General features: G+C 43.7%; 3 protein-coding genes across 10 annotated transcripts in view; 2 read left to right on the top strand and 1 right to left on the bottom strand.

Moving 5' to 3' along the window:
• Nucleotides 1-1,584: 1,584 nt before the first annotated feature.
• CFAP90 (cilia and flagella associated protein 90) lies at nt 1,585-4,677 on the top strand. Its single transcript, XM_081012997.1, has 3 exons — nt 1,585-1,867; nt 3,120-3,236; nt 4,060-4,677. The coding sequence occupies exons 1-3, from the start codon at nt 1,682-1,684 to the stop codon at nt 4,237-4,239; spliced, it is 483 nt and encodes a 160-aa protein (XP_080869123.1). The 5' UTR covers nt 1,585-1,681; the 3' UTR covers nt 4,240-4,677.
• Nucleotides 4,678-4,850: 173 nt separating this feature from the next.
• FASTKD3 (FAST kinase domains 3) lies at nt 4,851-14,279 on the bottom strand. Its single transcript, XM_081012965.1, has 7 exons — nt 14,145-14,279; nt 10,721-12,184; nt 10,227-10,312; nt 9,701-9,875; nt 8,715-8,784; nt 8,162-8,276; nt 4,851-6,985 (listed from the first exon to the last, which is right to left on the bottom strand). Exons 2-7 carry the CDS (start codon nt 12,156-12,158, stop codon nt 6,887-6,889), a joined length of 1,983 nt encoding a protein of 660 aa, XP_080869091.1. The 5' UTR covers nt 12,159-12,184; nt 14,145-14,279; the 3' UTR covers nt 4,851-6,886.
• MTRR (5-methyltetrahydrofolate-homocysteine methyltransferase reductase) overlaps nt 14,233-26,069 on the top strand; it is a 26,974-nt gene continuing 15,137 nt past the window's right edge. For 6 of the 8 annotated variants that reach the window (XM_081012957.1, XM_081012960.1, XM_081012964.1 and 3 more), the window contains exons 1-8: nt 14,588-14,714; nt 15,733-15,890; nt 17,120-17,273; nt 18,904-19,021; nt 20,550-20,895; nt 21,335-21,454; nt 22,427-22,580; nt 23,785-23,873. In XM_081012957.1, coding sequence (XP_080869083.1) covers nt 15,747-15,890; nt 17,120-17,273; nt 18,904-19,021; nt 20,550-20,895; nt 21,335-21,454; nt 22,427-22,580; nt 23,785-23,873 — 1,125 coding nt within the window. In that variant the 5' untranslated portion in view covers nt 14,588-14,714; nt 15,733-15,746. Of the gene's footprint in view, nt 14,372-14,587; nt 14,715-14,847; nt 15,104-15,732; nt 15,891-17,119; nt 17,274-18,903; nt 19,022-20,549; nt 20,896-21,334; nt 21,455-22,426; nt 22,581-23,784; nt 23,874-26,069 lie in introns of those variants that run through there. The other 2 variants (XM_081012959.1, XM_081012958.1) reach the window with 2 other exon arrangements.

The following is a 26,069-nucleotide window of genomic DNA, read 5'->3' as shown; positions in this document are numbered from 1 at the left end:
GTAAGAACCATGAACCTTGGTAAGCTGGATGTGGTCAAAAATGAGATGGCAAGAATAAATATTGACATCCTGGGCATTAGTGAACTAAAATGGACAGGAATGGGCGAATTCAGTTTGGATGACCATCATATCTACTACTGTGGGCAAGAATCCTGTAAAAGAAATGGAGTGGCCCTCATAGTCAACAAGAGTGGTGAAAGCTGTACTGGGATGTAATCTCAAAAATGACAGAATGATCTCGATATGAATCCAAGGCAGACCTTTTAACATCACTGTAATCCAAGTTTTTGCACCAGCTACCGGTGCTGAAGAAACTGAAATTGACCAGTTCTATGAAGACTTACAACACCTTCCAGAAATGACACCAAAGAAGGATGTTCTTCTCATTATAGGAGATTGAAATGCTAAAGTAGGAGTCAAGAAATAACAGGAACTGGCAAGTTTGGCCTTGGAGTTCAAAACGAAGCAGGGCAAAGGCTAGTAGAGTTCTGTCAAGAGAACAAGCTGGTCATCACAAACACTCTTTTCCAACAACACAAGAGACGACTCTACACATGGACATCACCAGATGGGCAGCATTGAAATCAGATTGATTATATTCTCTGCAGCCAAAGATGGAGAAGCTCTATACAGTCAGCAAAAACAAGACTTGGAGCTGACTGTGGCTCAGATCATCAGCTTCTTATAGCAAAATTCAAGCTTAAACTGAAGAAAGTAGGAAAAACCACTGGGCCAGTAAGACACAATCAAAATCAAATCCCTTATGAATACACAATGGAAGTGAGGAACAGGTTTCAGGATTTAGATTTGGTGGACAGAGTGCCTGAAGAACTATGGATGGAGGCTCGCAACATTATACAGGAGGCAGCAACGGAAACCTCCCCAATGAAAAGGAAATGCAAGAAAGCAAAGTGGCTGTCCAACGAGGCCTTACAAATAGCGGGAGAGAGAAGGCAAGCAAAATGCAAGGGAGATAAGTGAAAGATACAGGAAACTGAATGCAGATTTCCAAAAAGTAGCAAGGAGAGACAAAAGGGCCTTCTTAAATGAGCAATGCAAAGAAATAAGTGAAAACAAGGCAGCCCAAAAGGCTGCACATGGAACTGCTATAATGCTCTATGGTTCCGGGTGCTCTTCAATAGCAGCTGCTGCTGAGGAACATCTGAGCCTCCCAGCAGCCTCTTTGTAAGCACAAATCAATAATGTCCAGTTTCTCCGCTTATTCAATCTTTAATGCCTTCCCCATTGCTTTAGCACCTTTGGCCCCTCTTCCAGATGGATGCATCCCCACCTCCTGGAGCCTGGCCGGCCTATCCATCATTGATGTGGGTGTCTCACATTTCGGAAGCTATACAACTTCATAGGGAAGACCCTGTCCAGTGAATTCATTCTCAAGCCCAGCTTTAGTGATCCTTGTCAGATCCAGGAATACTTGTGGCCTTTTGCTGCAATCTCCTCTAGACAAATTGGTTTTAAGCTCCTTTGTTCACGCAGAAGCAGCTTTTCTCAGCCTTCCAGTCTCCTTTATATGTTGTCTGACATCACAGTTAACACAGACTGTCTCTTAGTAACCAAAGAACTCAGCAGACCGGGGGGAGGGGGGGCTGGAGAAAAAGCGGCCACTGGAGCCCTGAAGGCAGCCAGCCTGCCTCCCAGCAAAGCTTTTAGGCTTCAGTAGGGAATGCAAGAAGCCCAAAATGGGGAAGAACTGGGAGCAGAAGAGAAAGAGTTGGAGGAACTGGGAGGCATCAATGAACAACTAATAAGGAAACACCAGCTGCCACTCTCAGCACAGTCAGCCTTCAGCTATGTTCCCCCCCGACGCAAAGATCCCCCTGAACTCAGCTACTTTCACCAAGAGAGCAAGGTGCGTAGAGCAGAGGGGAAGGAGCAGTCGTGAGGAGGAAGGAATCCAGTTTTGAACTGGTTTCACTGAAGGAACAAAGTGGGAAGGAGGGGGAGAGAGTGAAAGGCAACTCAAAACTTTAAGCAGCTAAAAGCAGCTAATAGGGAGCCAGTGTGGTGTAGTGGTTAAGAGCGGTGGACTCGTAATCTGGCGAACCGGGTTCACGTCTCTGCTCCTCCACATGCAGCTGCTGGGTGACCTTGGGCCAGTCACACTTCTCTGAAGTCTCTCAGCCCCACTCATCTCACAGAGTGTTTGTTGTGGGGGAGGAAGGGAAAGGAGATTGTGAGCCGCTTTGAGACTCCTTAGGGTAGTGATAAAGCGGGATATCAAATCCAAACTCTTCTTCTAGCAAATTCTCTATTAGAAGTTATATCTGTGCTACAGGTAATTTCTCAATATTTGCACACACACAACCTTCCATTGATGCCAGCTCTGGACTGTTCCATGTGGAAAACGACTTGTCCAGACTTCCACTTGTCCTGTGCCAAGAAAGCATGGGTCCAAGCGGTTTTCTGTTGGTCTTTCCACTTTCCCTGGGAAAACCCAACCTTTACTGCTCAATCCCTGGAAAACCTGACTGCTGTTTGTTCAATGGTAAAGTTCAGCTTTCCCTGGGGAAAAGTGGTGGGAGAAGTGGAAGTCTGCATGAGCCCTAAGTGGTAAAATGAGGGTCATGTGTCTGCTTTTTCTCCCTCACAAGGAATAGTCTGTATTTGTCCTTGGAGTCATTCTGCTGGTTCTCGTTTCCTTAGACTCTTGTTTCTTCTTACTCCTTTCCTAGATCCTTCTGTTTACAGTCCCCCCTCTGGGATCTGAGCTTTTCTGTCCCTTAGGAGAGTTCTGTGTCTCAGGAGGTCACTATCGAGAGGCTTCAGTGGCCTCCATCTTCACAAAAGCTCTTTAACCTATTACATGATACATTAATTGGGAAGAAGCGTGTTGCCCTGACCTGTGTGGGACAGTTGTAGCAATGCCAAAGGCAGTGCTCCAATCTATGCGCAGTTCTCGGCTCCAGATCGATTTTCAGCATCAGGGCTGAATGTTAAAGCTATGTGGTGCTGCCGTCATGAAAAGCGCACGTGGGCATTGTGCTCACAGCAGACGCAACCAAACCTCATTATATCTGTCAGTTTTATTGGTATGATTCTTTGTAACCTGTGCCATCTTGTCAGTTAACGGCATGGCATTTCTTCCCCCCTTTATTTTTAAGCCAGGAATTGTTTCCCTGTACGACTGCATCTTTAAAAGACCCATGGGCTATGACGAAAAACTCCACCGCTGTGACAGAGAACACGCCAAAAGCAGAGGACTTCATATTAATGATGAGGTGACCAAATTGATGATCTCTTGACTGGGCTGCAGTTTGACGGCAATCACTATTTGCTCATCTTTCTGTTCTCCCAGTCATGAGAACTGCAGCTCCCCTCCTCCTTGGCCACTTGCCATGCCGGCTGGAGCTGGTGGGAGTGGCAGTTCATCAATAGCCGGGGAGCCACAGGCTGCCACACCTGCTGCAAAGTGCTTTACAAATGCTAAGTATCGTGTAGGTTTGAGGAGGCGACAAGAACAGCTAGTGGTCACTCTGAACCCACTTCATGGACCATAGCTGTGTCAATTTTATGAATGCTCCTCTCTCTCACCAGCAACAGTAATGATACTAAAGACTATAGACAGTAAAGGACACTGACAATGAAGTGCACCTAGAGGAGGGCAACCAGGAGCACCAAGAACACAAATGCAAACCCAAAGCGCAGTCCCATGAAACACCCACCACCATTTATAGAACCAAAGAGTTGGAAGGGCCTCCCGGGGTCGTCTAGTTCAGCCCCCTGCAATGCAGAAATCTTGGCAGTTTCCCCCATCCAAATTTAAACCAGACCAGACCCTGCTTAGCTTTGCAAATGTGCTAGCAATTTCATTGCTGCACCACTAGGAGGACACAGGCCTGTCCCTCCACCCCCACCCTGTCCCCCTCCACCCTGTTCCACCTTTGCTCTGGATGTGGATCAAAAGTGGGAAGGCACCTGACAGAATGATACCACAAGATGGGCAGGGAGCGGAGGAAAGAACATTTTGGCAGCAGCCCTGCACTAACCACCAGTTTCACCCTCTTGCCATACTCAGAAATAACATCTAACATTTCTTAACAGGAAAAAGCAAGGCCTATGGCAGTCTTGTCCTCCTCTGAATATGGGCGACGCATAGACAAGCCCGTGGAGCAGCTGGTCCGAGACCATGTGCGCATTAAACACGTTCAGGCGGAATTCTACAGGAAAAACGGAATAGCTTGCTTGATAGAAAAATCATCCAGAAACATTGAAGCAACCTAAGGCTACTTGTTGTGATTGATAGCAGGGAAGAAATAATGTGCCTGGGTTTTGTTTCTGTATTATTTCCTGTACTGTGCTACTGGGATTTTGGGGAAAATCCAATATTGCATCAGATCATCTGATGAATTCTTTGCAGGGTTGCTAAATTAAGTGAGGCATGTTTTACTTGAATGTGCCTGTAACATGGCAACATTTATGCAACGAGCAGCTCACAAGGAGCATTAGCTCATAATACAATATTCGGGGAAGAGGGCGCAGTTGCTCCCATGACAAGGGGGTTTCCGCTTTTTTCAGTGCATCCTGCTTGCTAAAGCAGCCATGTGCTTGTCTGTGAGTACTAAACTCAACCATTTCTTATGACATGCTAATAATATGCAGGTTAGAGCTTTGATTCACAAATCAATGGATGTTAGATCACAAATGAAGGTGCTGACAACATGCTTTTGCTTAATGTGTCTTTTCTCCCCTCATTCTTGGAAACAAAACCTTGTTGCATATCTCATCGTTACCATGTCTTACAGTGTTAACAGCTTAGTATAGCTAGAAAGCAAAATTCTTCATCCATGCATTCAGAATGCTCAGATAGTGATAAATCTGCAAAATAAAAAAGCTTAGGAAAAGATATGCATTTATTTGACAGTACAGTATGCACATCATGATTCACAGAGCCAAAGGCAGCCCACCAAACTTGGGCTGGAGCTGTGTCCAAGTTCAAGGGTCACCAATCTCACATTCAGAGGTGTTATGGCGCCTGCAAAGGCCTTCTTTGCTGCATCTGGGATGAACCATAATCCCCAGATTCATTTTTAAGAAAAGCTTATAGTATTTTAGAATCTGAGATATGAAGCAAAATATATAAGCAGCATTCCGCCAATTTTTTGTGAGAAACCAGCCTGCTCCAACCCCTCTCAATTACTTCCCCACTCTGGTCTGGGGAAAAATCCCGTGGGTGCCCAGAGGAAGAGTTGCCTGAGTAGTGAGAAGGGGAGGGGGAGCATAAGTGCTCTTTGAGAGAAGGAACACAGGCATTTGTGGTCTGTGAGAGAGAGATGTCTGGGTGGGTGGCAGACCAATGGCTGTGTGCCTGCGGTCTGTATGTGTCTGCTTTGTTGAGATTCCTACATTGCAGGGGGTAGGACTAGATGACTCTACAGTTCTATCACCTGATGGTTCTATGTGCACCTGAGTGTGAATGTAGTGTGGGCACCATGTAACTTTCTTGGTACTGGGGAATGCTCCCTGTTGCAATTAGGCAGCAACATCCTCTGTGTGTTTGTCTGAGAGAGAATCAATATTGTGCAGTCTCCACACTCAGCAGGACATAGCAGACTTCCCATTGTAAGCCGGAGGTTATCCAGGTGTGGGAATGATGGCAATTACTAAAGTCTCCCCAATTTTCTATTACGCCACTCCTCCATGGCAGCCATTTTTTGAAGGGTGTCCATGGCACTTTCTCAGAATTCAAAATGTGCCAGGCGATCCCTGCCCTAGTGCTTGAAGAAGGGAATTATTCAAATCAAGATTTACAGCCCCCAAATATCTATTTAAATCTCTATTTCTATACAGTATTGTTATTGTTACAGCTCTTGGCCTGTAGCTGTAAAAAGCAGGCAGACACAACCATGGCTTGAGGTGAGAAGCAATTTGGAAGAAACTTACAAGCCACTTGGACTGGCAGTGATGTTTCTTTTAGTGCCATCACAGGTATTATTGTAACTTTAAGGGGCCAGAAGCCAAAGGGCAATGTCTAAGCGACCTGACACTTTGGGGTCCAAGCAAATGTGTCTGGAAGTTGTGTCTGGGATGGGTTTTCATTTAACTGCTTTAAAATGGTTCTAAGATGTTGCAACAAGACAGGGAAGGACTTCTTAGAGGTGAAACTAACAAGGTTGGAGCACTTTCACTGCAAATGTGGGTGTTTTTTCAGTGAATGAGTTTAATTCTTTCCCCCCTGTATAGTCCAAATGGTGGAATTGGCCCTAGAAGGGGAGTTTCCATTAGCACCAATATAGCAGCTTCAGTGTTAGTCTTCATCAGGATTGCAGGGGGAAGAAATAACTCACACACCTTCCTGTAATCCCTTAGTAAAACAGCCTCTCCTGCTAGCTATTAACATTAAACATCACTTTAATGTCACTGCTAGTTCAGCTCACAAATTCAGGCATCCGTGAAGAGTCAATAGCCTGAAAATAACAAATCTCTTGGCATTTCCTGTGGCAATTTGTTTTGGGCCGGGGGGGGGGGGTGTAACAAAATATTTTTCCCAGTTTTATTTGGGATGAATACAGTCACACTAAAAAATAAATTTAGTTGTATTTTACCAGCCTTTTGGCACATTCTCTTTATGTATTGTTAGAGGACTGAGCTGTTCCACAGTGGAGGTGGTGGACTCTCCTTTCTTGAAGGTTTTTAAGCAGAGGTTGGATCTGACATGGATGCTTTAGCTGAGATTCCGGTATTGCAGGGGGAAGGCCTAGATGACCCTTGGGGTCTCTTCCAGCTCTACAATTCGATAACTCAATGACTGGCCCAGAAAACAAGATTCGGTTTTTTTAAAATCACAGTAGCTTACCAAGTCCCAAATTTAAAATAATAATAATAAACCAATCTTCATAGATCTGTCAGCATCATTTGGATTCTATTTCAATCACCAGCTGAGCCTATAAGAGTTAGAAAAAATTTTCTTGTGCAGGTATTCCACTATATCACTTCTGGTCTTCAGTGACTCAAATTCAAAAAATGGGATCTGAAAGTTAAAAGGAAGGAAGAATGTATTACTGAAAGCATTTTTCAGGAAGCAAACTCAGATAATTTTTCTTCTGTGAAATTAGAGGAATTGGTCTGTTGCTTATTTTTTCTTATGTATTGTATCCTATAGTTTTTGATATAAGAAATAAAAAGAGCAATAAAAAATTAATTAAAAATCAATCCACAGCCACTATAGCACATCACAACTGATACAACAGGCAGAAAAACCATTGAATGGTCTGCTGAGTGATCTTCAAGTGGTTCAAAAGTTTGGAAACTACTTTTATAGATCTATTCCATCTTTGGGAAGAATTATATACACCTAGGGTAGAATTCTCCTAGCAATCCCATTCACCTGTGGGGAGTGAACCACCCAATAACAGTACCTCTGCCTCATCTGGAATGAGTTTCCATTTATTAACCCCAATCTAGTCCATTACTGTGACCATGAATTGTTTCAGGATGCCCATAGCCTTGCCTGAAGTCAGCGACAAAGAGATGAAGTTGGGTGTCACCTGTATATTGGTGACACTTGACGCCAAATCTCTGGATGACCTCTTCCATCTGCTTCATGTAGATGTTCCACAGCCTGGAGCAGAGTGTGGAACCTTGTGGGGACCCCAAGCAAAGCTGCCATAGGGTCAAGCGGTGTTCCAACAGCCCCACCCTCTGGAACTGCTCCTCCAAATAGAAGCAGGACCAGTCCTAAGCAGTGCCTTCAACACTCAGCTCAGTCAGACTGTTAAGAAGGATGCCATGGTCAACAATACTGAAAGCCGCTGAGAGGTCTGAGGAATCCAGCAGAGCCACGCTCCCCTGCCCTTCTCTTTCTTGGGAAAGGTCATCTTGTTATGACCAAGGCAGTTTCTCTGTGCCAAAGCCAGTTCTGAAGCCAAATCAAAATGGTTTAAAAAAACCCTGCCACTCTCTTCAGAAACTTGCCCAGGAATAGGATATTAACCACTGGCCTGCAATTGTTGACATTTTCCAGGTCCAGATTAAGCATTCAATGGGGGTAGGTATCAGCTCTTAAGAGCCCAAGCTTCAAGAGAGAGTCTGAGGCAGCAATATGGATTTCCAGTGCTACCTGCTGTTCACACTATCTTGCCTGCAATTTTCCTATCTGCTTTGAACAGCAACCATTTGATTCACCCCAACTACTTCAAATATTTACCTGCACAACTTCGTAACCAGCTAGCTGTAGGTGCCTTTGCTTAATGGCCTCTTTTCCAAGAAGATTGTGACTGTTGGTGCAAAATCTTCTTTGATCATCAATGCAGAGAGCTATTCTGCCAATCAAACACAAAATAAGATTAAATATTTATCGCATTTGAATCAAACTTTTATGACATCCTGCATAGTTGTTTTTTAGGTTATTACACGTCTTGGGTAATACAAAGACCTGACAAAACCTCCATGGTGCAATGTGGCTGCCATTTCCCTGCGGTGGGATGTCATATTGCTCTTAGCATTTGAACCACAGAATCTTGTGAAGTACCTCGACCCCAGGGGAAGATCCCACAGGAGGAGCACACCTTGCCATGGGCTGGTGCCACAGAACAAGTTGTTTGAAAGTGGTCTGTCTCTCAGTGCAATTGTTTAACTGAAATGTTTCTGGAGTCCTGTGGGATGCAGCCCCGGGAAGCAACGAGCAAAGACACAAATTGAAAGAACAGAAAATTGTACACCACTTGCACTACTCTGTTTATATTTAGCATCTTGCTTACCTTTGGTACGCCTCTTCATGTCTATTAGCTGGTAGTACAAATCCTTCATCATTGAGTTTAATCTCAATATCTGGTGCAAGGAAGGAGCAAGAAAAAAGTTACTATGTTTCTATAGCAGGGATGGTCAACAGGTAGATTGCGAGGGCTCTGTGGTAGATCGCTGCCCTGCCCCCCCCGACTCAAAAAAAGAAAAAAGGAAAGGAAAAAAGGCCCAACAATTTTGACTTCCTAAAAAAATCTCTACAATTTTGGTAGATCACTGCCAGTTTTTTTAATAGTGGGAGTAGATCTCAGTCTCTTGAAAGTTGGACATGCCTCTTCTATAGCATATACTATAAATGTTGTGCCTCTTTTTGTTTGGGCAAAACCACCCAAAATACTTGAGCATTATTCTTCTTTACCATCTGGAATGTGGAAAGCATATGTGGGCCTTTCTGCTTCTTATCTACACTTGATATGAATGCAAAGTATGAGATCTGTTAAAAGAAATCCATCTCTCATAATAGAAAAACATTAAGTATTAAAGGTAGCAAGAGGATAAAGGTATCGTCTACATCCTATTTCCAACTCATTTAGTCTGCATGTGAATGGAAAATGGGGGGTGGGGGGTGGATGGGTCAAAAGAGGATTTCTATGATGGTAAGGACCCCTTTTCCTTCTGCAGAATAGTATAGTATCTGGCAGTCAACCGGATACTGACACACACAACTATGGGAATTTCCCGCAATATTATGCTGAGCAAGGAGGCATTTGGCAAGTAACTCTACTATTTAGGAGAAGCAATCATGTCAGGGATCAGCTAAAACTTTGTGAAGGGTTTGTTTGTTTGTTTTGTTTGTTACTGCATTCATTCATGCAAAGTACAGGTCTGTTGAAGATTAATGCAGCATTACTTTACACACTGAAACAGAAATTTTCATAATTATGGGACTATGACCATTAACATTTGCATTCAGCAAGACACGCATTAGCAACAGCTTCCCTACCCAGAGTATAGCAGTATGGTGTCAACACGTGAGAGGCAAAATATATCCGGGCCCCCAAGAGGTCAGTGAGGCCAGCCTTTACTCTGCTGTAGAGGTGATTGTCTACCAAGGACTCCATTGAACGATCTGGCGTGAGAAAGGACTTGACAATGTACTTGGGAAGGAGTTGGGGACCCTATTAAGACAGGAGAGGAAAATAAGCAGTTTCTTCCTGCAGGTAGAAATACTAATAAATATGCAAGCAGTTTGGTGCAAGGACAGGGAACATTTGGTGGCCCAGAACAAGTTATTTGCAGTCTTTTTTTGGAAGGTCCTTCTATAGGTACTCCGCTGAACTGAAAGCCCAACGGGCCACGCACGGAACACTAAGCTACCAGGAAAATTCAGTATGACTGCTGCTATTGACAGTTACTAATTACCATCATTACTTAAGGCTGCTTATTTTATTATGCAACACTGTTGCCTATTCTGAATAAACATGTGCAGGATCAAAACATGCACAAAAATGAATAGCATTTTCACATACCTCGTAGGAAGGACACTCCAGTGTAACTGTTAGAAATAGCTGGGTCAACTGAGAAAGAACAGACTTCTTCAAACCAGGTTCTTCAGCTGGGATAAAAGAATCAGAGGCATCAAGAAAGATGGTTACACAATTTATTTCCCTTTTTTTAAAAAAAAAGGGGGGGCTAAGAAACAGCTGCTTAAAGCTATTTCCTAAGCTTTCATTTCACAGGAAAGCTACTAGAGTCACCACGGGGAGTGTAAAGTAAGATTTGCTACCAACTCTGCTGTACAACTAACAAAATACTGGGAGGCTACCCCTGAGCTCCTGCCCCACTTCAATCCTACTGCAGATGTAATTTCCCAAGGTCTCTCCAAGACCCACTCCTGTTCTCCAATGTAAATTCACAACTTCCATTACTAGCCCATGTGAGTTAACAATGTTACCAGGGGCATGTCATTTATATGAGGTGACATTTCTGAACATCCACATCCCTAGACAAGCTATATACTTACCTTGCAACTGCTGCAGAAAATAGGGACTAAAGACTTTTGCCAGGAAATTCAGGGGATAGCGTTCAACTAGGGTGCATGCATGAAGAAGGCTCAAGAATACATGAGGCTGAAACTGGGCCGATCGAGTGCTGAGTATCCTTTCAAGCTTTTGGAAAAGAGAAGGAGCACACGGAGGCAAATAGTTGAGTTTCCCAAATGGAATAATCTGCTCAGCGATCTGAGCAGTGGTGAAGTTGTCAGCATTGTAGATGAAACTTTCTGCCACTGCATTGAAGATGCTTTTAGAAAGGATGCGCTTCCTGCTGCAGAACTGCATGACTTTGGAAACGGCACAGGGATGCATGGTGAAGGCGTATTTGGCAACATGTCTTTCTAGAGCTTCAGTGAAGAACTGGTCGTTGTGTCCAAAATGAATGAAAGCCTCCAGCACCTTTTCTAGCTCATTGTCAGTGAAATATGGGATGTGCCGTACTGAATGCTTGCAAAGCTTTATCACTAGAGGAACGGCTTGGGTTTGATCAAGAACCACCAGAGCATTTAACACTGTACTTGTCATTTCGGGGCTGAACTGAGGAACCCGAGTTACAGTTAAATTGCTCATTTTGTTTAATAGGGCTTGGTACTTTCCTCTCTCCCCGACACCCAGCTGCAGCATTTTGTAGACCATAGCCATTTCATCAGCCTTCCAGTCCTCCAGGTTTGTACTTTGAACTTGGTCCATAATTTGTTCCAGAATAGCACAACTTGGACCCTCTAGACTGAACAAGGATTCTCCAAGAACACACAGATTTCTAATAGTCATCTGGCCTTTATCAAGACGTTCTTGGCTCTCTGACACCAAACGAACCATCAAGGTACTCCAGGGATCCACACGTAATTTTATCAAAGCATTTAGTGAATTTACAAGACCAGATTCAGATAAGCTTGGTGATTCTTGTTCCAGCTGGAAGCAAAGTGACCTGAAGACTTCATCCTCCATCACCTCTTCTGGATTATTCAGCATACTGTCCTCCAGTTGAACTTCACACAACCGCTGAAGGACAGCTGCCACCATGGTGTCAGATAAACTTTCCAATGTGCTTACAAATCTGAAAATGTCTTTGTATGAACAGAAACAGTTCAACTTCAAAAACACCTGTTCATCTGTCCACGTGCTGCCAGATTTTACACTGTTACCAGCTTCTCCATGGAGTTGCACCATTCCCGTAACATAGCCGGGGTGATTTCCCAGTTCCATATGGTAGTTTCTACAAGCCGTGCACTGAAAACCACAGACTGAACACACTGTTCGCAATGTTGAAGAACCATGGGGACATAACCTGAACTGCCTAATTTGCTGGCCAAAATAGTTCAAGGCTGTGCCTCGAGTTAGTAGCTGCCTACATGCTTGCATTCTAGAAATAGATGCCTGGATACATCTAAAATTCATGGAAGCCATTTCAGGTCTGCGTTGAACATTTCTCCCTGAAAGAAAAACAACAACTAAAAGTCAGTGTCACTATAGAGATATCCTGGTTAGCCTTCGAGAGCTTTTATTATTATTATTTTTTTTTTTAAAAAAACAGCATGAAAAGAAAGGTCAAGAGATGGCACAATGAAGACTGTGTCCATCCCATAGTTCTACAGAAGGGGAGACTAATTACATAACATGGTACTGTCCACAGAATCAAGTGTCTTAATAACCTCAAATTTCCATATTCATGGAGAATCGCATTTCTAGCCATTATAGATGCAAAGCTATGCTTCAAAGTGTGATGGGCAGTGGCTGTTGAAATTCCAGGAGCCTAGAGTAAGGGTTGGCTTTTCTTAGTATGGAATCTGGATTTCCGTGGCATGGAATTTACATTATTAAGCATGGAATACTAACTTCTTTACAGTGAACAAGAAGTGAATAAATAAATGCACTGAGCTGAAATTACAGGCAGACTGATGATCCACTGGCCCATGGCCTAAGTATTAATCCTTTACTGGCATACACAGGTTACAAGTATAAGTCAAAGTGTAAAATCGGCATCTGTTCATGAAAGCAGATACTTTAAGATAAAACAGATAGACGTCATAAGGTTAAAAAGTGCCTCTCAAGTCTTACAGCGACATCATTTCATGGCATCTCTCAGAAATTTTGCTACATTCACTATAATGTCAGTAGAAAGAAAACCTTGGATAAATCAGGGCAATTAAACCTTTCTTTCAGCATGAGATTTAAATACTTCTTGCCGATTTCAGCATAAAAATGGACAGTAAAATAAAACATGTGCAATGGTTTCAACCTGTTTTATACCACAAGGACAATGCCTTTCTAAATATGGGATTTTCAAGAAGCTTCCTTGCAGAAGCAAGATGGAATGAAGTTACATCTTGCAACGGGAAAAGCTCTATGTTGGTGGGGATTGTATAGGTGATGTAAATATGGAGTGATCTGGCCAAAGAAAGGTAAGATCCCAAACCCCAATCAAGAGCAAGATTTATGGGCTGTAAGGCTGAGATTTTGGAATTCAATCTCTAGAAACCTGTGCTTGTTTGAAATGCTTCTGACAGTGATCTAAGCAAATGTAACCAGTATGGGCAGCCAAGGAAATCAGCGCATGCAACTGGTCCTAAAGAATTAGAATGTTAAATCCTTGTGCACTCTCAGTCCTTGGAGGACTGCTGGCCTGTGGGGGTCAGGCACCACTGCTTGCCATATCTTCCTTAATCACACAGATGCACATTGGTTTGCCTGCTACTGAAGGACAGCATAGAACTGGGAGAGCTGGTTAGGGGGGCAAATTTCCTTGCCCACCCCACAAGCATTTGTTAGACTTAAGAGCCTCAGTAAAAAGAAGCCATAAGACATCCAAACAAGCATCAAATCAAACTGTACAACATTCTGGTACAAACATTGCAAGCTATATCTCTTGTGCTGAGCTGTGGCGAGAAGGGACTTCAGTTGTGTTCTCAAGAGGACCCCTCCCCACACCACAACACCAGCTGGGTTCTACCAGAAAATGTTGCATTACATTATGACTCAGGCGAAATCTATCTAAACTTCAGATAGACAGGTCACTTTTAGCTAAAAGCATGGGGGTTCATTAAAGGACAAACATATGTGTGTGTTTAAAACATACAGATAATTATAACAAAAACAGCAAGGCAGCAAAGGGGGAGCCAATTTGGCTTCCCTATGCAGGGAGGAGCCACCCCCGAGAAGGCCCTCTCCTGCGGGAGGGGCGGGCCAGAGGGAAGGGAGCTGGACCCGCAAGCGGAGGGAGGCCTTGGCGGGCGGCGCTTCATCCCCGCCTCCCGGCTCTGCCCTGCGTCGGAGCCGCGCCTTCTGGGGCGGAGGCAGCGCTCCGCACATGCTCAGGAGCCCTGAAATCCCGCGCGCCAAGGTCGGAGGCGAGGCTTCGCTTGCCCTCTTCTCCGGGGCTGCCAGGAGCCTTACCCGCTTCTCCGCGGAAATGTGGAAAGAGCGGCGCTTCCCCTCCACTACCCGCCTTCCGGTTGGGGTTCGGCCTAGTTTTTCGGCAACAGGAAGCGGGGGTTCAAATGCACGACCCCGGAAGTGAAAGGGCGGGGCTTGGCCGGAGCAGGGCCTTCGAGCCGCCTGATGGAGCCGGACCACAACTCCCGTCACCCCTCGCGAGGGCCCGGCGCGCAAACTCAAGACCGGTAATTCCGAAGAGCGCCCTTGTTTCTGCCGGAATGCTTGGCTCCCTTGGGCGGGTCAGGCTTCGCCCTCCAGCAACAACCCTCCGGCCTCGGCGCGTGCGCACTGGGCAGCCCTGCGCTCGGGGGAGTCGCGGCGGGGAGAGGAGAGAGAGAGAGAGAGAGAGAGAGAGAGAGCGCGCGCGGAGCCCGAAGCACCGCCTTCCCGTCCCTACTCTGCTGCTCCAGTCTATGGTTGGAGTGCCGAGCGCCCAATCGGGCGCCTTGTCCCGCCCCCTTTTCGTTCCGACTGGCAGCTCTCCTCTTCCGCTGCTTCTTCCCCGGCGGGCGAGCGGCGGGCGAGCAGGTCTGGGCCTGGAGAGGCGCGGGGGTGGGGGGCGAAGCCCAAGGGGAAGGGAGGCCCAGCCTGGTCCGGGGGCGGCGGGGCTGCCTGGCCGTCGTCTCGTCCTCCACGTGGTCCTTTCCGCGTGTCTTCTTCAGGCTTCTCTTTTCTGTCGCGGGCAAGAAAATGGAACGTAGGGAAGCATTTTGCTCCGTTCACTTGTACAGAATGAGGGGGATCTGACTGCAGTCAGGAAAATAGGACCTACTCAGTTGCTGCCCCCGCTGCTGTGATTGTGTTTTCCTAAGCAAGAATCAGGATGATGATAATAATAATAATATAATAATAATTTATTACTTATACCCCGCTCATTTGGCTGGGCCTTCCCAGCCACTCTGGCCATCTTCCAACAGGTGATTGAAAACACAATAAAAGATCAAACATTTAAAACTTCCCTGAACAGGGCTGCCTTCAGATGTCTTCTGAAAGTCATATAGTTGTTTCTTTCCTTGACATCTGATGGGAGGGCGTTCCACAGGGCGGGTGCCACCACCGAGAAGGCCCTCTGCCTGGTTCCCTGTAACTTGGCTTCTCATAGTGAGGGAAATGCCAGAAGGCCCTCGGCGCTGGATCTCAGTGTCTGGGCTGAACAATGGGGTGGAGATGCTCCTTCAGGTATACAGAAATAAGGATAGAGAGGTTTTTCCTAGAGGGGTTTTCCAGTTAGCCTTGAGCTCCTGGATTTCTGCTGCCCCAAGCAGTAGCCTGTACTGCCTATTTTGGTTGGGCCACCTCACTTGGGGTGGGTAAAGTATGTCCAACCTGATCCTGCACATATATTCTTGGAGGCAAGTCCCACTTTGTTCAGTAATGTGTATAGAATTTTGGCCCTGAACTTGCTTTCTGAAGGGTAATATATTTGGAAGGCTGGGGGGAGAAGAGAAGCAGGAACTGCCGTTTCTGGAAAGGATTACAGTCTCATTGTTGCATATGAAGTAACCCCTTTGCTTTTCTCTCTTTTTTCTTTTCCCATGTACTGTAGTTGATCTTTGAAAGATGTGCTGTAAAACAAACTGTAGGTTTTTGCTCCTTTATGCGAGCCAGAAGGGTCAGGCAAAAGCTATAGCTGAGGAAATATACCATCAGGCCAAGGACAGTGGGCTTGAAGCAGATCTTCACTGCATCAGTGAGTCAGACAAGGTAAGATTCTTTGAACACCCCGTTCAAATATACAGGAGTGGCATATTTGCAAATGACTTTCCACAACATTTCTTTGGATCATTCAGAGCTTTCCTTAGAAATCTTTCCCCTCAAAAGGTACATCTTGATTTTGTTCTCTTTTTGTTGAAGTCTTTAGGTAAAAAGGGTAATCAATGTAGATGGTAGTGACATGTTAAAGACTGCACCTTGTACCAGGTTGCTCACACTGCAGTTTTTGTCCAAGGGAAAAGAAATTGGAGAGGGGGAAAGGGAGGGTCATGGAATCATAGAAATGTAGAGTTTCAAGGGATACCGAGGGTATAAGAAGGCAGAAATGTGAGCAAATGCACTTATGCATACTTGGGTTTCATCTTGATTACATTTGCATTTCTTCTTATGCCCCCTCATGGAAGTTATCCTGTTTTATCCTTAGGACAACCCTATGAGGTAGGTTAGGTTGAGAGAGTGATTGGTCAAAGTTAACTAGTGATGTTCATGGCTGAGCTAGGATTTGAATACAGGACTATCTTATCTAAGTTCAATACTGCAGGAAATCTACTACACTATGCTTATATATTGCATAGATTTGTTCATGGAGAATTAGGATGCAAGAGGTTAAATTGTGGACTGAGTATATATAATTGGGGAGAGTATGTGATTTTTGATCCCAAGCTCAACTATTGCATCTAGCTTTGGATCCTTGCAACATGTAAAGTCCTATCTACTGTACAAGCTGAGGCAAGACTTGGAATCAGAACCATTATTCTGTTTCTTTCACTGGTTGTAAAACTCCGCTATTTGTGTGGGATTCAACAAATGACTCCCATCCGCAGAAGCCCTGTGCAAGGACTTCTGCTTGTGCAATAGGGCCTTCCTCCCTTCTGCTGCCCCCATGCACCCCCTCCTGAAATTGGCTCAGGGGTCTGTGTCAAGAGATCTCCTGGGACAGCCCATGTGGGGAGGAGAGGGGGGATTCTTCTATCTGGAAACCAAAATGCTTGCGCAGATGGAATCATCACCTTAGTGTGATATTAAATTCCTCCCCGTAGGAGGCTCAGAGCTATCAAAATAGATTTTTAAAAGCTAATTGAAAAACCTGATGAATTGAAACATCACAATGGCTTAACCCCACATTACTGGATGTTCAGCTCTGATTGTGTGCATCCAAATACCACCCAGTTTTGAACGTTTCTGCATTATGCTCCAACTTTGTTTCTTTCAATTTACAGTATAACTTGAATAGTGAAAAAGACCCCGTGGTTATTGTTACTTCTACTACGGGTACAGGAGAGCCACCGGACACAGCAGTCAAGTTTGTTAAGGAAATTAACGATAAATCTCTGCCATCGGACCACTTTTCCCATTTACGATACGGATTGCTAGGTAATTTGCTTGTATAAAGCAGGGGAGAAACCTTGTTGCAAAAAACTGCAGGCTGGATCCAATATATTTTTGATCGAATTGCTTAACTATAATCACAGTTAGTCTAGCTGTGCGCCCCTCATTGCGAGTATTGATGAGGCACCACACAGAATCAGGGCGCAATTCAAGCCTCTCTGAAATAAGGATTTAGCTGTACTTTCTTCATTGGGAAATATGAGCTATATATTCTTAAATTTTACAATTTAACATCCTTTGTATTTTTAGACTGTGTTTTTGCTATATCTTTCCGTATTTTAAAATTATGATCCATGAAAGAACTCTGATCCAACAAATGTGATTCCAAAGTTGATGGCAAATTGGTATGAATTTCAATTGTATAACCAAAGGGGATTATTTCATTTATGATAGTGAAATAAAAAATAGCACTATACATATTTTTTTTTACTTCATGTGTGCTGTTGAATAGGAAACCAGTAAAAAAACCAACATGACTTGGTGTCTTAACTTTACTTATTGAATTCGAACATGCTTTTCTGCTTTTAAGGTACTATCAACCATATATAGCCAGCTATTCTGCTAATTAATTAATTTTGTCTTTTAAAATTTGGAAGTCTGAAGAATAGGATGATGACAGGCATCCAAAACTTAATTGTGGAAGAGGCTTTGCCTATTGCACTTTGGCGATTGTGAATATTGCCCATAATTCATTGACTTTTTCACTGATAATTCTGGTGCCTGGCTACTTACCTTTATCAATGAGCAATTTTTTTAATTTTTTTTTTTTTTGTAATAGCGGTTGATTCCCCAACCAGATTGCAGGGAGGTAATGGTTTTCTCTAGATAGCTGTTTGGAGGGATGGGTGGGAGCAGCAGCCTAAGCCTCCAGGTTGCTAAAATGGCACATGGCCCCACTTTCTGCTTTTGTGGCCCCCTTTCTTTCTCCTTTCTGTTTCTCCTGAGGAAGTGGCTGTTCCTAGAGCAGGGCTGTGTGCTTCGCAGTTACTTCCAGATAGCCTGAGAGCACTACGACACCATGTGGGGCCGCTGCCCAGCAATTGTGCCACACGTCATCCGTTTCCAGCATCACCTGGGGCAGGCAGGGAGGGGTGAAGAGTGAGAATGAGAACCATTCTCTCTGTTCCAGTCCTTATGCCAAACATTTCAAGCTGCGTAGAAGAGAAGTGCTTCTTTCTGAGTTAGTATCTTAGGGCCAGTCCAGATTGGACTGATGGTGGCGGCGGCAGCAGCATCAAGGAGGTGCCAGTTCCCAGTTCAGAAGAAACTTACATTCTTGTTCTCCTCTTCTGAACTGCCTGAATGGTTTAGAGACTGGGATGGGTGAGAGAGTCAGCTTTGGAAAATTCCACCCTGCCTTACCAAAGCTTTGGGGTGGGGGGGACACAGTTGGACTCTGCATGGAAGAAACCATTGTCTACTTGGCACCATCCATTTCTGCACAAGGAGGCCTGTGTTGGCAATCCTAGGAACTTGTGCTTATTGTTTTGTAGTTTGTCTTACTGCTGCATTAAAGCTGGAGGGCAGAGTTTGATTTATTCTGAAACACCTTCTCCAGGGAATTGATCTGATGCAGGTTTTCTTGGTTTGCCTTTTTCCTTACTTTTATTTGCAGGCCTGGGAGACTCAGAATACACATTTTTCTGCAATGGTGGGAAGATAATAGACAAACGATTTCAGGAACTTGGAGCACAACGCTTTTATGAGGTTGGACTCGCTGATGATGCTGTCGGGTAAGAAACCTAATTTCTCTGATGAGGTTTTGGTTAAGTCGCCTTGTGTGGCATTTGTTCCAATCCCCACCCCCACCCCAGCTATTTATAGCCGCATCTGGACACCAATTTAGAAACTGAGGAGGAGCAAAATAGGAGAGATCTGCCAGTGAAATAATTTACTTTTCCTCAAATTAAGCACAAGGGTGGAATGACTCTCCACTGCTCCTAAAAATTTCATCTCTATCCTAGATGAAGATTGCTCATGCATCATGCTTCCTTCATTCCCCCAGGAAATATTCCCAGAAGCAGACAGTGTGTCAGCAGTAGCCATGGGCAATTGTGACGGTTCAAGTTAAGAGCATAGCTTGCTTAGCCTCAGCTGAAATGACCCCACTGAGTCTTTTTGCCCACTGGTTCTGCAGAGCTACTGGGCAGAAACATTCCCAAACTCCTGTGTACAGCTGCCTTCACTGCTGCCTTGCCCTCCTGCTCCATATCTCTTCTTGGAAAGAGCCTCTTGTGACTTGATCTCCCAGAAGAAGTAAGAGGAGTTGAAATTGATAGACATGGTTGAGTTTGTCCTTCTTTGCCTCATTAAGTACTGCTATTGTTTTTGTTTTTTGCAAATGCAGTGCAAAGAGCAGCACAGCACATCCCAGGAAGTAAATATCTCACTGGGGCTCTTGTGATTATATCAGCTGATAGAGGGCTCTGGTGTGCTCCTTTTAATCATGGCTTTTAAAGTGGGAGAAAGCCAATAGCCTGCACACGTAGCCAGAAGCGCGAACTTGGTTATTCAACACATCATCATTATTAATAAAGTTTTAACCTTAATAGTCTTTTCAAATTCATGTATCAGTGGCATTTAACACCCTACAGGATAAGCAAAATTTACAAAACTCTAATATAAGATGCTGGAGATCCAGAGCAATTTGAGCAAGAAACTTCATACACGTTTCCTGACCACATGTCATTATAAAGAAAAATTCTGGAACAACATATGAAGAAAACCCAAAATGATTCTTTTGTTCGCAGTCCAGACAGAAATAGAAAAGGTGGACATACAGTTAGTCACATATCTTCTGATAGGTGCAAGGCTGCGCCTTAGTCATCTCTGGAGAAACAAAAATCCACCTCCTGTATCAGAATAAAAGGAAAATATGAGAAAAGCCTTATTATTTAGATTAACATACCAAATAAGAGCTAGCATCAGAACAGTAAATAAGAAAACATTTTTTTTTAAGATGGGCACTTCTTCTAAGTTTCTGGAATGAGAAAATTAAATATAATACCACACATTGTAACTTTTCCCCACTACTATAAAGCCTGTTAAAATATGTTAAAGTCCTGTCTAGTGAGATATGTGTGCAATGTCTCAGTTCTTGCTTTTTCTTTTGTAAACCGCTCTTTAAAAAAACCAACATAAACCTTTGAAATAACTTGTAAACTGTGTTTAAATAATCTGCAGGTGCTGTTTGGGTGCTGACATTTATCCTGATCTTTTCATACATACTTTTTAAAATTCACTTTTTTTGCTTGGTTTCAGTTTGGAACTGGTGGTTGACCCTTGGATTGCTGGACTTTGGCCTGCCCTCCACCAAGAATTTGCATCCAGAAAGAAAGAAAGAAACTACACTGAACAACCTCCATCTCTTTGTGCTGATGCAGTTTGTAACTCGTGCATAAACTCCAGAGTAGAGCGTTTGAAGCTAGAAGTTTCGGGTGTGAACAATGATCTCCTAGCAAAAGCAGTTACTAAGTCAGAACTTCCCCTTCAAGGCTCTCAGCCTTCACTTTTCCACTCGGTTCCTCCACTTTCACAGTTGGCTCTTAATGTTCCTGCTTTGCCACCAGAATACCTAGAAGTGCACTTTCAAGAAAGCTCTGAGCAGGTAGGTCTCCCACAGGGACACCATTTCCAGATGTAAAACTCCGATCTGTAAGTTTGCATTTGGGAACTAAAGATGCAACATGATTTTAAAGTTACTTATTTGTGAAGAAGGAAAATGATTTTATTATTACATTTATATCCATTTTTTTCCTTCAAGGAACGCACATTGGTGCATGTGGTTCTCCTTCCCCCCATGTTATCCTCAAAAGTGGGGAGAGGAAGATAAGAGATGATTGTTTTTACTGGGAAAGACCACAATGGCTTTCTTCTAAAGTTGGAGAGTTAAACATGTTCTCAGCTCTTTCACTGAAATGATAGGCCTTGATGTGCTGGGGGGCAGGGCAGGATCATGTATATATTTTACTGTTATTTCATATAATGGTGTACAAATATTTATGTGCTTATTCCTTTGATCTAAATTTACGTCAGCTTGTTTTTAGGATCCCAGCCTGTGTTGCGTTTCAGAGAGCTCCGTTTTCCAGGTTCCTGTCATCAAGGCTGTTCAACTTACTAGGGATGATGCAATTAAAAGGACTTTGCTGCTAGAACTTGATATTTCTGTAAGTTGAATTAGTTTGGATTTTTTTTATTAACTTGACAGAAATGATAATGATGATAAACCAATGTACAAGACAACCCTTTTGAAGTCCACTGTCCCAATTTTAACACTAAACAAGTTTTAAAATATGATTTTACAAGGGGAATCTGCAATAAATGTTGCAATGGGAAGTGCTCCTCTTTTGTGTTCCAACCAGGCAGCTGTTCCCTTTTCCAAGACATTCCATTCCCTCTTCCCAGGTTTCTGGGTATCACCAGATATATCCAGTCCATCATTTCATGTCCACTGAGACTTCTCAGTTCACAATGAGTTGGTTTGGGCTGCTCCTGCATTAAGTTCCTCCCTCCCAAATTCCGTAAAACTTTGGGATTACCTGCCAGTGCCTCCTTTTGATGTGTCAGTGATGCCATTTGGACTACCTAAGGATCCAGACATGGCCCTCAATTTGGTAAACAGAAGTGTATCAGTACATGCTGGAGTAGATGTTCAGGTTAGTATAATGAAACACTTCCTTCACGGGAGTTTATAGTTGCCAATGAGCTGCAAAGGTCTTGGAGGACAAGAAGGAGCACACATCCATTGCTTTGACAAGTGTTTATTTTCACAAATTGTGGCATTAAAAGAGGGGATTGTATCTGGCTAATATGTGGAGAAGACCACTGATTTCAATAAGTCTAAAGATTCCTGACTGACTTATTTCCTTGTATTTATAGCACACCTTATGGTGTCCATGTAGTTCTGAGGCAGTTTCCACTCAAACCCAAACCTGCTTAGCTTTAGCAAGGTGGTGTGCTCATGCACCGTCAGCCCATACCTTGGGATCAAGTCTGTTGGAATCATGGGTTTCCTTGGATAGGTCTTGCTGAGATAGAATAACCCACAATGTTTGCATGCAATGTAATAGAGGGAAGGAAATGGTGTATGGCACGTGTCTTTTCAGTTTCACATGGACCAACTTGTATTTTAAATACAGAAAACCACATTTAGCTACCAGCCTGGAGATGCCTTTAATGTCATTTGCCCTAATTATACCAGTGAGGTGGAAGAGCTTCTTCATATCTTGGGACTGTCAGAGAAGAAAGATTACTTTGTTTGCTTGAAGGTTAAGGCAGGCACTAAAAAAAGAGGTAGATTTTATGCATTTACCATGATATTGCATGTGATACTGCCCTTCAGAGAAGAGAAGAGAAGAGAAAACTCATTTTGTGTAACTGCCCCTTCATTTTGGGATCTCAGGAGTTCTGTGCAAATTGCATTTCAAGTTAAAATACCTGAGGCACTTGTTAGACAGTCTTGTCCCCAAACTTGTGCCATCTGTCTCTTAGAGCCTTGTGACATATGAGCAGGACTTGGACTCCAAAGCTGAAATAATTTTAATCTTTTTACAGCTTCTAAATCATTGCCCTTTCTCTTCTCTTTTCTGAGATTTTGCGTATGTGATCCTTTGAGCAAGTAGCAGAGTATCTAAAAATGTACTCCAGTTTGATTTTGAAAACTCCCAAAGTTACAGGCAGCAGATGTACTAGCTGGATATCCTATTTGATGTCAGTGGGAAAACAGAAACAAAAATAGACATAGATGGGTTTTAAGGCATTTCAATTTCCATTAGATTTTTAAACTGAAATGTTTGGGGGGCATTTTGTTCTTTCTATTCATTTTAAAACTAATGTACACCCCTAGTTCATATGCCACCAACATATGTGTGAAGTTGGGGAGCGTTGTCTCAATGTGCATCCCTTCCTTAGTCCTGAATATTTTCAAATACAAGCCTAATTTATCACAATGGAACTTACATAAATGTAATAAGTGTAACACCTTACTACTATTTTGTTTGCCCATTTACCTAGTTTGTGGAGATTCTTTTGGAGTTTTTATTGGTCTCATTGGGATTTCGCCACAATGAATAATCTGGTGTCCCACTGCAAATTTGGCCACTGCTCTGTCTGCCTCTGCATTCTGATAACTTCTGTACAAGTTAAATAGTCCTGGTTTAAATGATTACAGAATTTGTGGAGAGCTTGTTTACTTCCCTGCTTTGTGACACTGTCAGTCTACTTTTGCTTACTTAAAAAAAATTACTGATTCTTAAGGACCTGCCCTCTTATTCCATAACTGCTAGGTAACAGTCAGCTTCTTGATGTAAATGTTAAGGAATCCTTGATAAGGTTTGAAGAAAACCTAGGATTCCCTGGAATATAATTTGAAAGCTGCCACTCTACATGAGTGAGTCTTCTAGGAGGTAGCTTTTACAACTCACAAGTAATCATAAAGAAGAGTGGAACTGTTTCTCGATATGTTCCCAATTTAAATTTATTTTTTCTTCTTAAACAGGAGCAGCTGTGCCACTGTATATACCTGAAAAGAGTACTGTGAAATTTATTCTGACATGGTGTCTGGAAATAAGAGCAGTTCTCAAAAAGGTGACTTTTTACTTTTTCAAATAACTTTATTATATCCATTCTTGGTACTCTCTAAGGCCTAGACTGGTTGGGTGGTTCAAGCCTACATTGGAGAAGTTTGGAACTTGGAACCATGGGCATCAGGTAGCTGACACAGGGACTTCCCATATAAATTTATTTTTGCCTGAGGTCAAGAGGAAGACATTCTCAGTTGCTCCGGTTTTAACTGTTGGTCTCTGAGCAGTGCAGAATCTTTGCAATAAGCTCTCAGAAAGTAGTTTGTCCCCTGAAGCCGTCAGCCCATTTGTGAACATTGCGATGCCATGGAATGTTCATGGGGTGGAGGAGGCCGGATTCCGATCATACTGAAGCCAAGGAATGAGGCTTCCCTTGGCCAAGAGCCCCCCATGCTTAGAGCAGCTCCCATTTCCAGCTACTGCCAGACCCATCAGCAGAGAATCCCTTTCAGGTTCTCTCTCTGCACTGCCACTTGCTCACTCACTCGCCCTTGGCCTCTTTTTCTGGACCTGGAGCAGCAGAGAGGATTAGGAAATTTGCTGCTCACGACAACTGCCTTGTTCCTCTCTGCTGCTCTGAGTCCAAGAAAAAGTCAAGTGCTGCTAGTGAGAGGGCAAATGAAGAAATAAGTGCTGAGAGGCACTGCCTTTGCAGGGCTCAAAGTTGTGGAAGAATAGTTAACAAATACATGTTTGAACAAGCAGGCTGTATTGATATCTGTGCTATCAACGCTCTTCCACTAACTAAAATAATCAGTAACTGGATACCAGCAACGATGAGCAGCCAGCCAGATGAAAGGCTTTGTAACTTGAATACAGTGGACCCTCTGGATACGAATGTAATTCGTTCCAGGGGGTCCGTATGTACCCTGAAAAATCCACAAGAAGAGGTGCCGCTTCTGTGCAAGCACGCAGCGCGATAGAGCGCCTTTGCGCATTCGTGCGCAGCGAAACCCGGAAGAATACACTTCCAGGTTTGCCACGTTCACAACCCGAAAGTTATGTTACCTGAAGGTAACGTAACCCGAGGTTCCACTGTACATCTTCCCTTGGTGCTTGATTAAACATGTTTGTGGGTTAATTTTGGTGGGCCTTTCCCACTAGACCACTAGATGTCATCAGTAAACCACATGTAGCAGCCTCTATGAACTGCTGTACCTTCTAAACACACATTTAAAGGCTTGGAGACTGATTTCCCATGAGCAGAACTTCAGTTGCGTGGTCCTCCTGCTGAGCTGCTCTGGAGACAGTGTTGCGGAATGTCTCCCTGCCCTTGCCCCCTTCCGAGCTGCTCTGGAGATTGCAGAGCAGAGGGGGAATTGTCTAAAGTCACTGCCTCTTTTCAGCAGGAACCTCTGCCTGATTTCAGGAGACCTTCCGATCACAGAAGTCACATTTGACTCAACCCTGGGCGTTCATAAATTACAGAGTTATAGGTCAGAGTGCTACCCAAAGCACTCATCCCATGTATATGTTACTCAGCATGGTGACTTACATACTTTATGCAGTTTGCTTCTGTCAGCTGTTATTGTGGTGCTTCAGTGCGCAAACTGCTTGGGCAAGTCACTCAGTCAGCCTAAAAGATATGTAATTGGCCTCTCCTGGTTGCCTGTGCCAAGCAAAAGCTGCCTAGGTGACTAGACAGGAAAGCTTTACCCAGCTTGATCCTTCTCCTTCAGCCTTCTCCTTTTAGACCAAGAATGACAGACACACTGGGCCAGAAGGCTAATAGGAAGCTCTGTGGGCGAGTACCCTTTGCAAACTGATTTTCAAGACTTGCCTCAACAGTTTTATTACAAAGGATATCATGAGATAACGCCATGTGTGCAACCCTGAGCTCCTTGGAGGAAAGCCATGTATCTTTTTCTTAAAGCATTTTATTAAAAATATTGTAACAATGCAAAATACCTTTTTTCAGATAACAAAACAAAAATTGGGACCATAAAAATATGCTACGTGTTACAATGGAGAGAAGAGTAAGGCAGTGACCGTGGTACATTTCATCAGCCATTTATCCAGATCTATCCAAAATCATCCAGATCTCTGGGGATTGCAGTTCATGCTGTCTGGATATCTGAAATAGAGCTATGGCATGTGCCACAAAATGAGTCTGAAGCCTGTTAGTTTTCTGGTTGCTTTCAGTTGGCAGGTCAGATTTTCAGCCAAAGCAAGCATCCAGACCTGTGCACACCAAGTTTTG

The sequence above is a fragment of the Podarcis pityusensis genome (assembly GCF_964106645.2).
Source record: "Podarcis pityusensis genome assembly, chromosome: 7".
NCBI lineage: Eukaryota > Metazoa > Chordata > Lepidosauria > Squamata > Lacertidae > Podarcis > Podarcis pityusensis.
The sequence above is the reverse complement of the archived record's forward strand: the minus strand, read 5'-3'. Positions and strand labels throughout refer to the sequence as shown.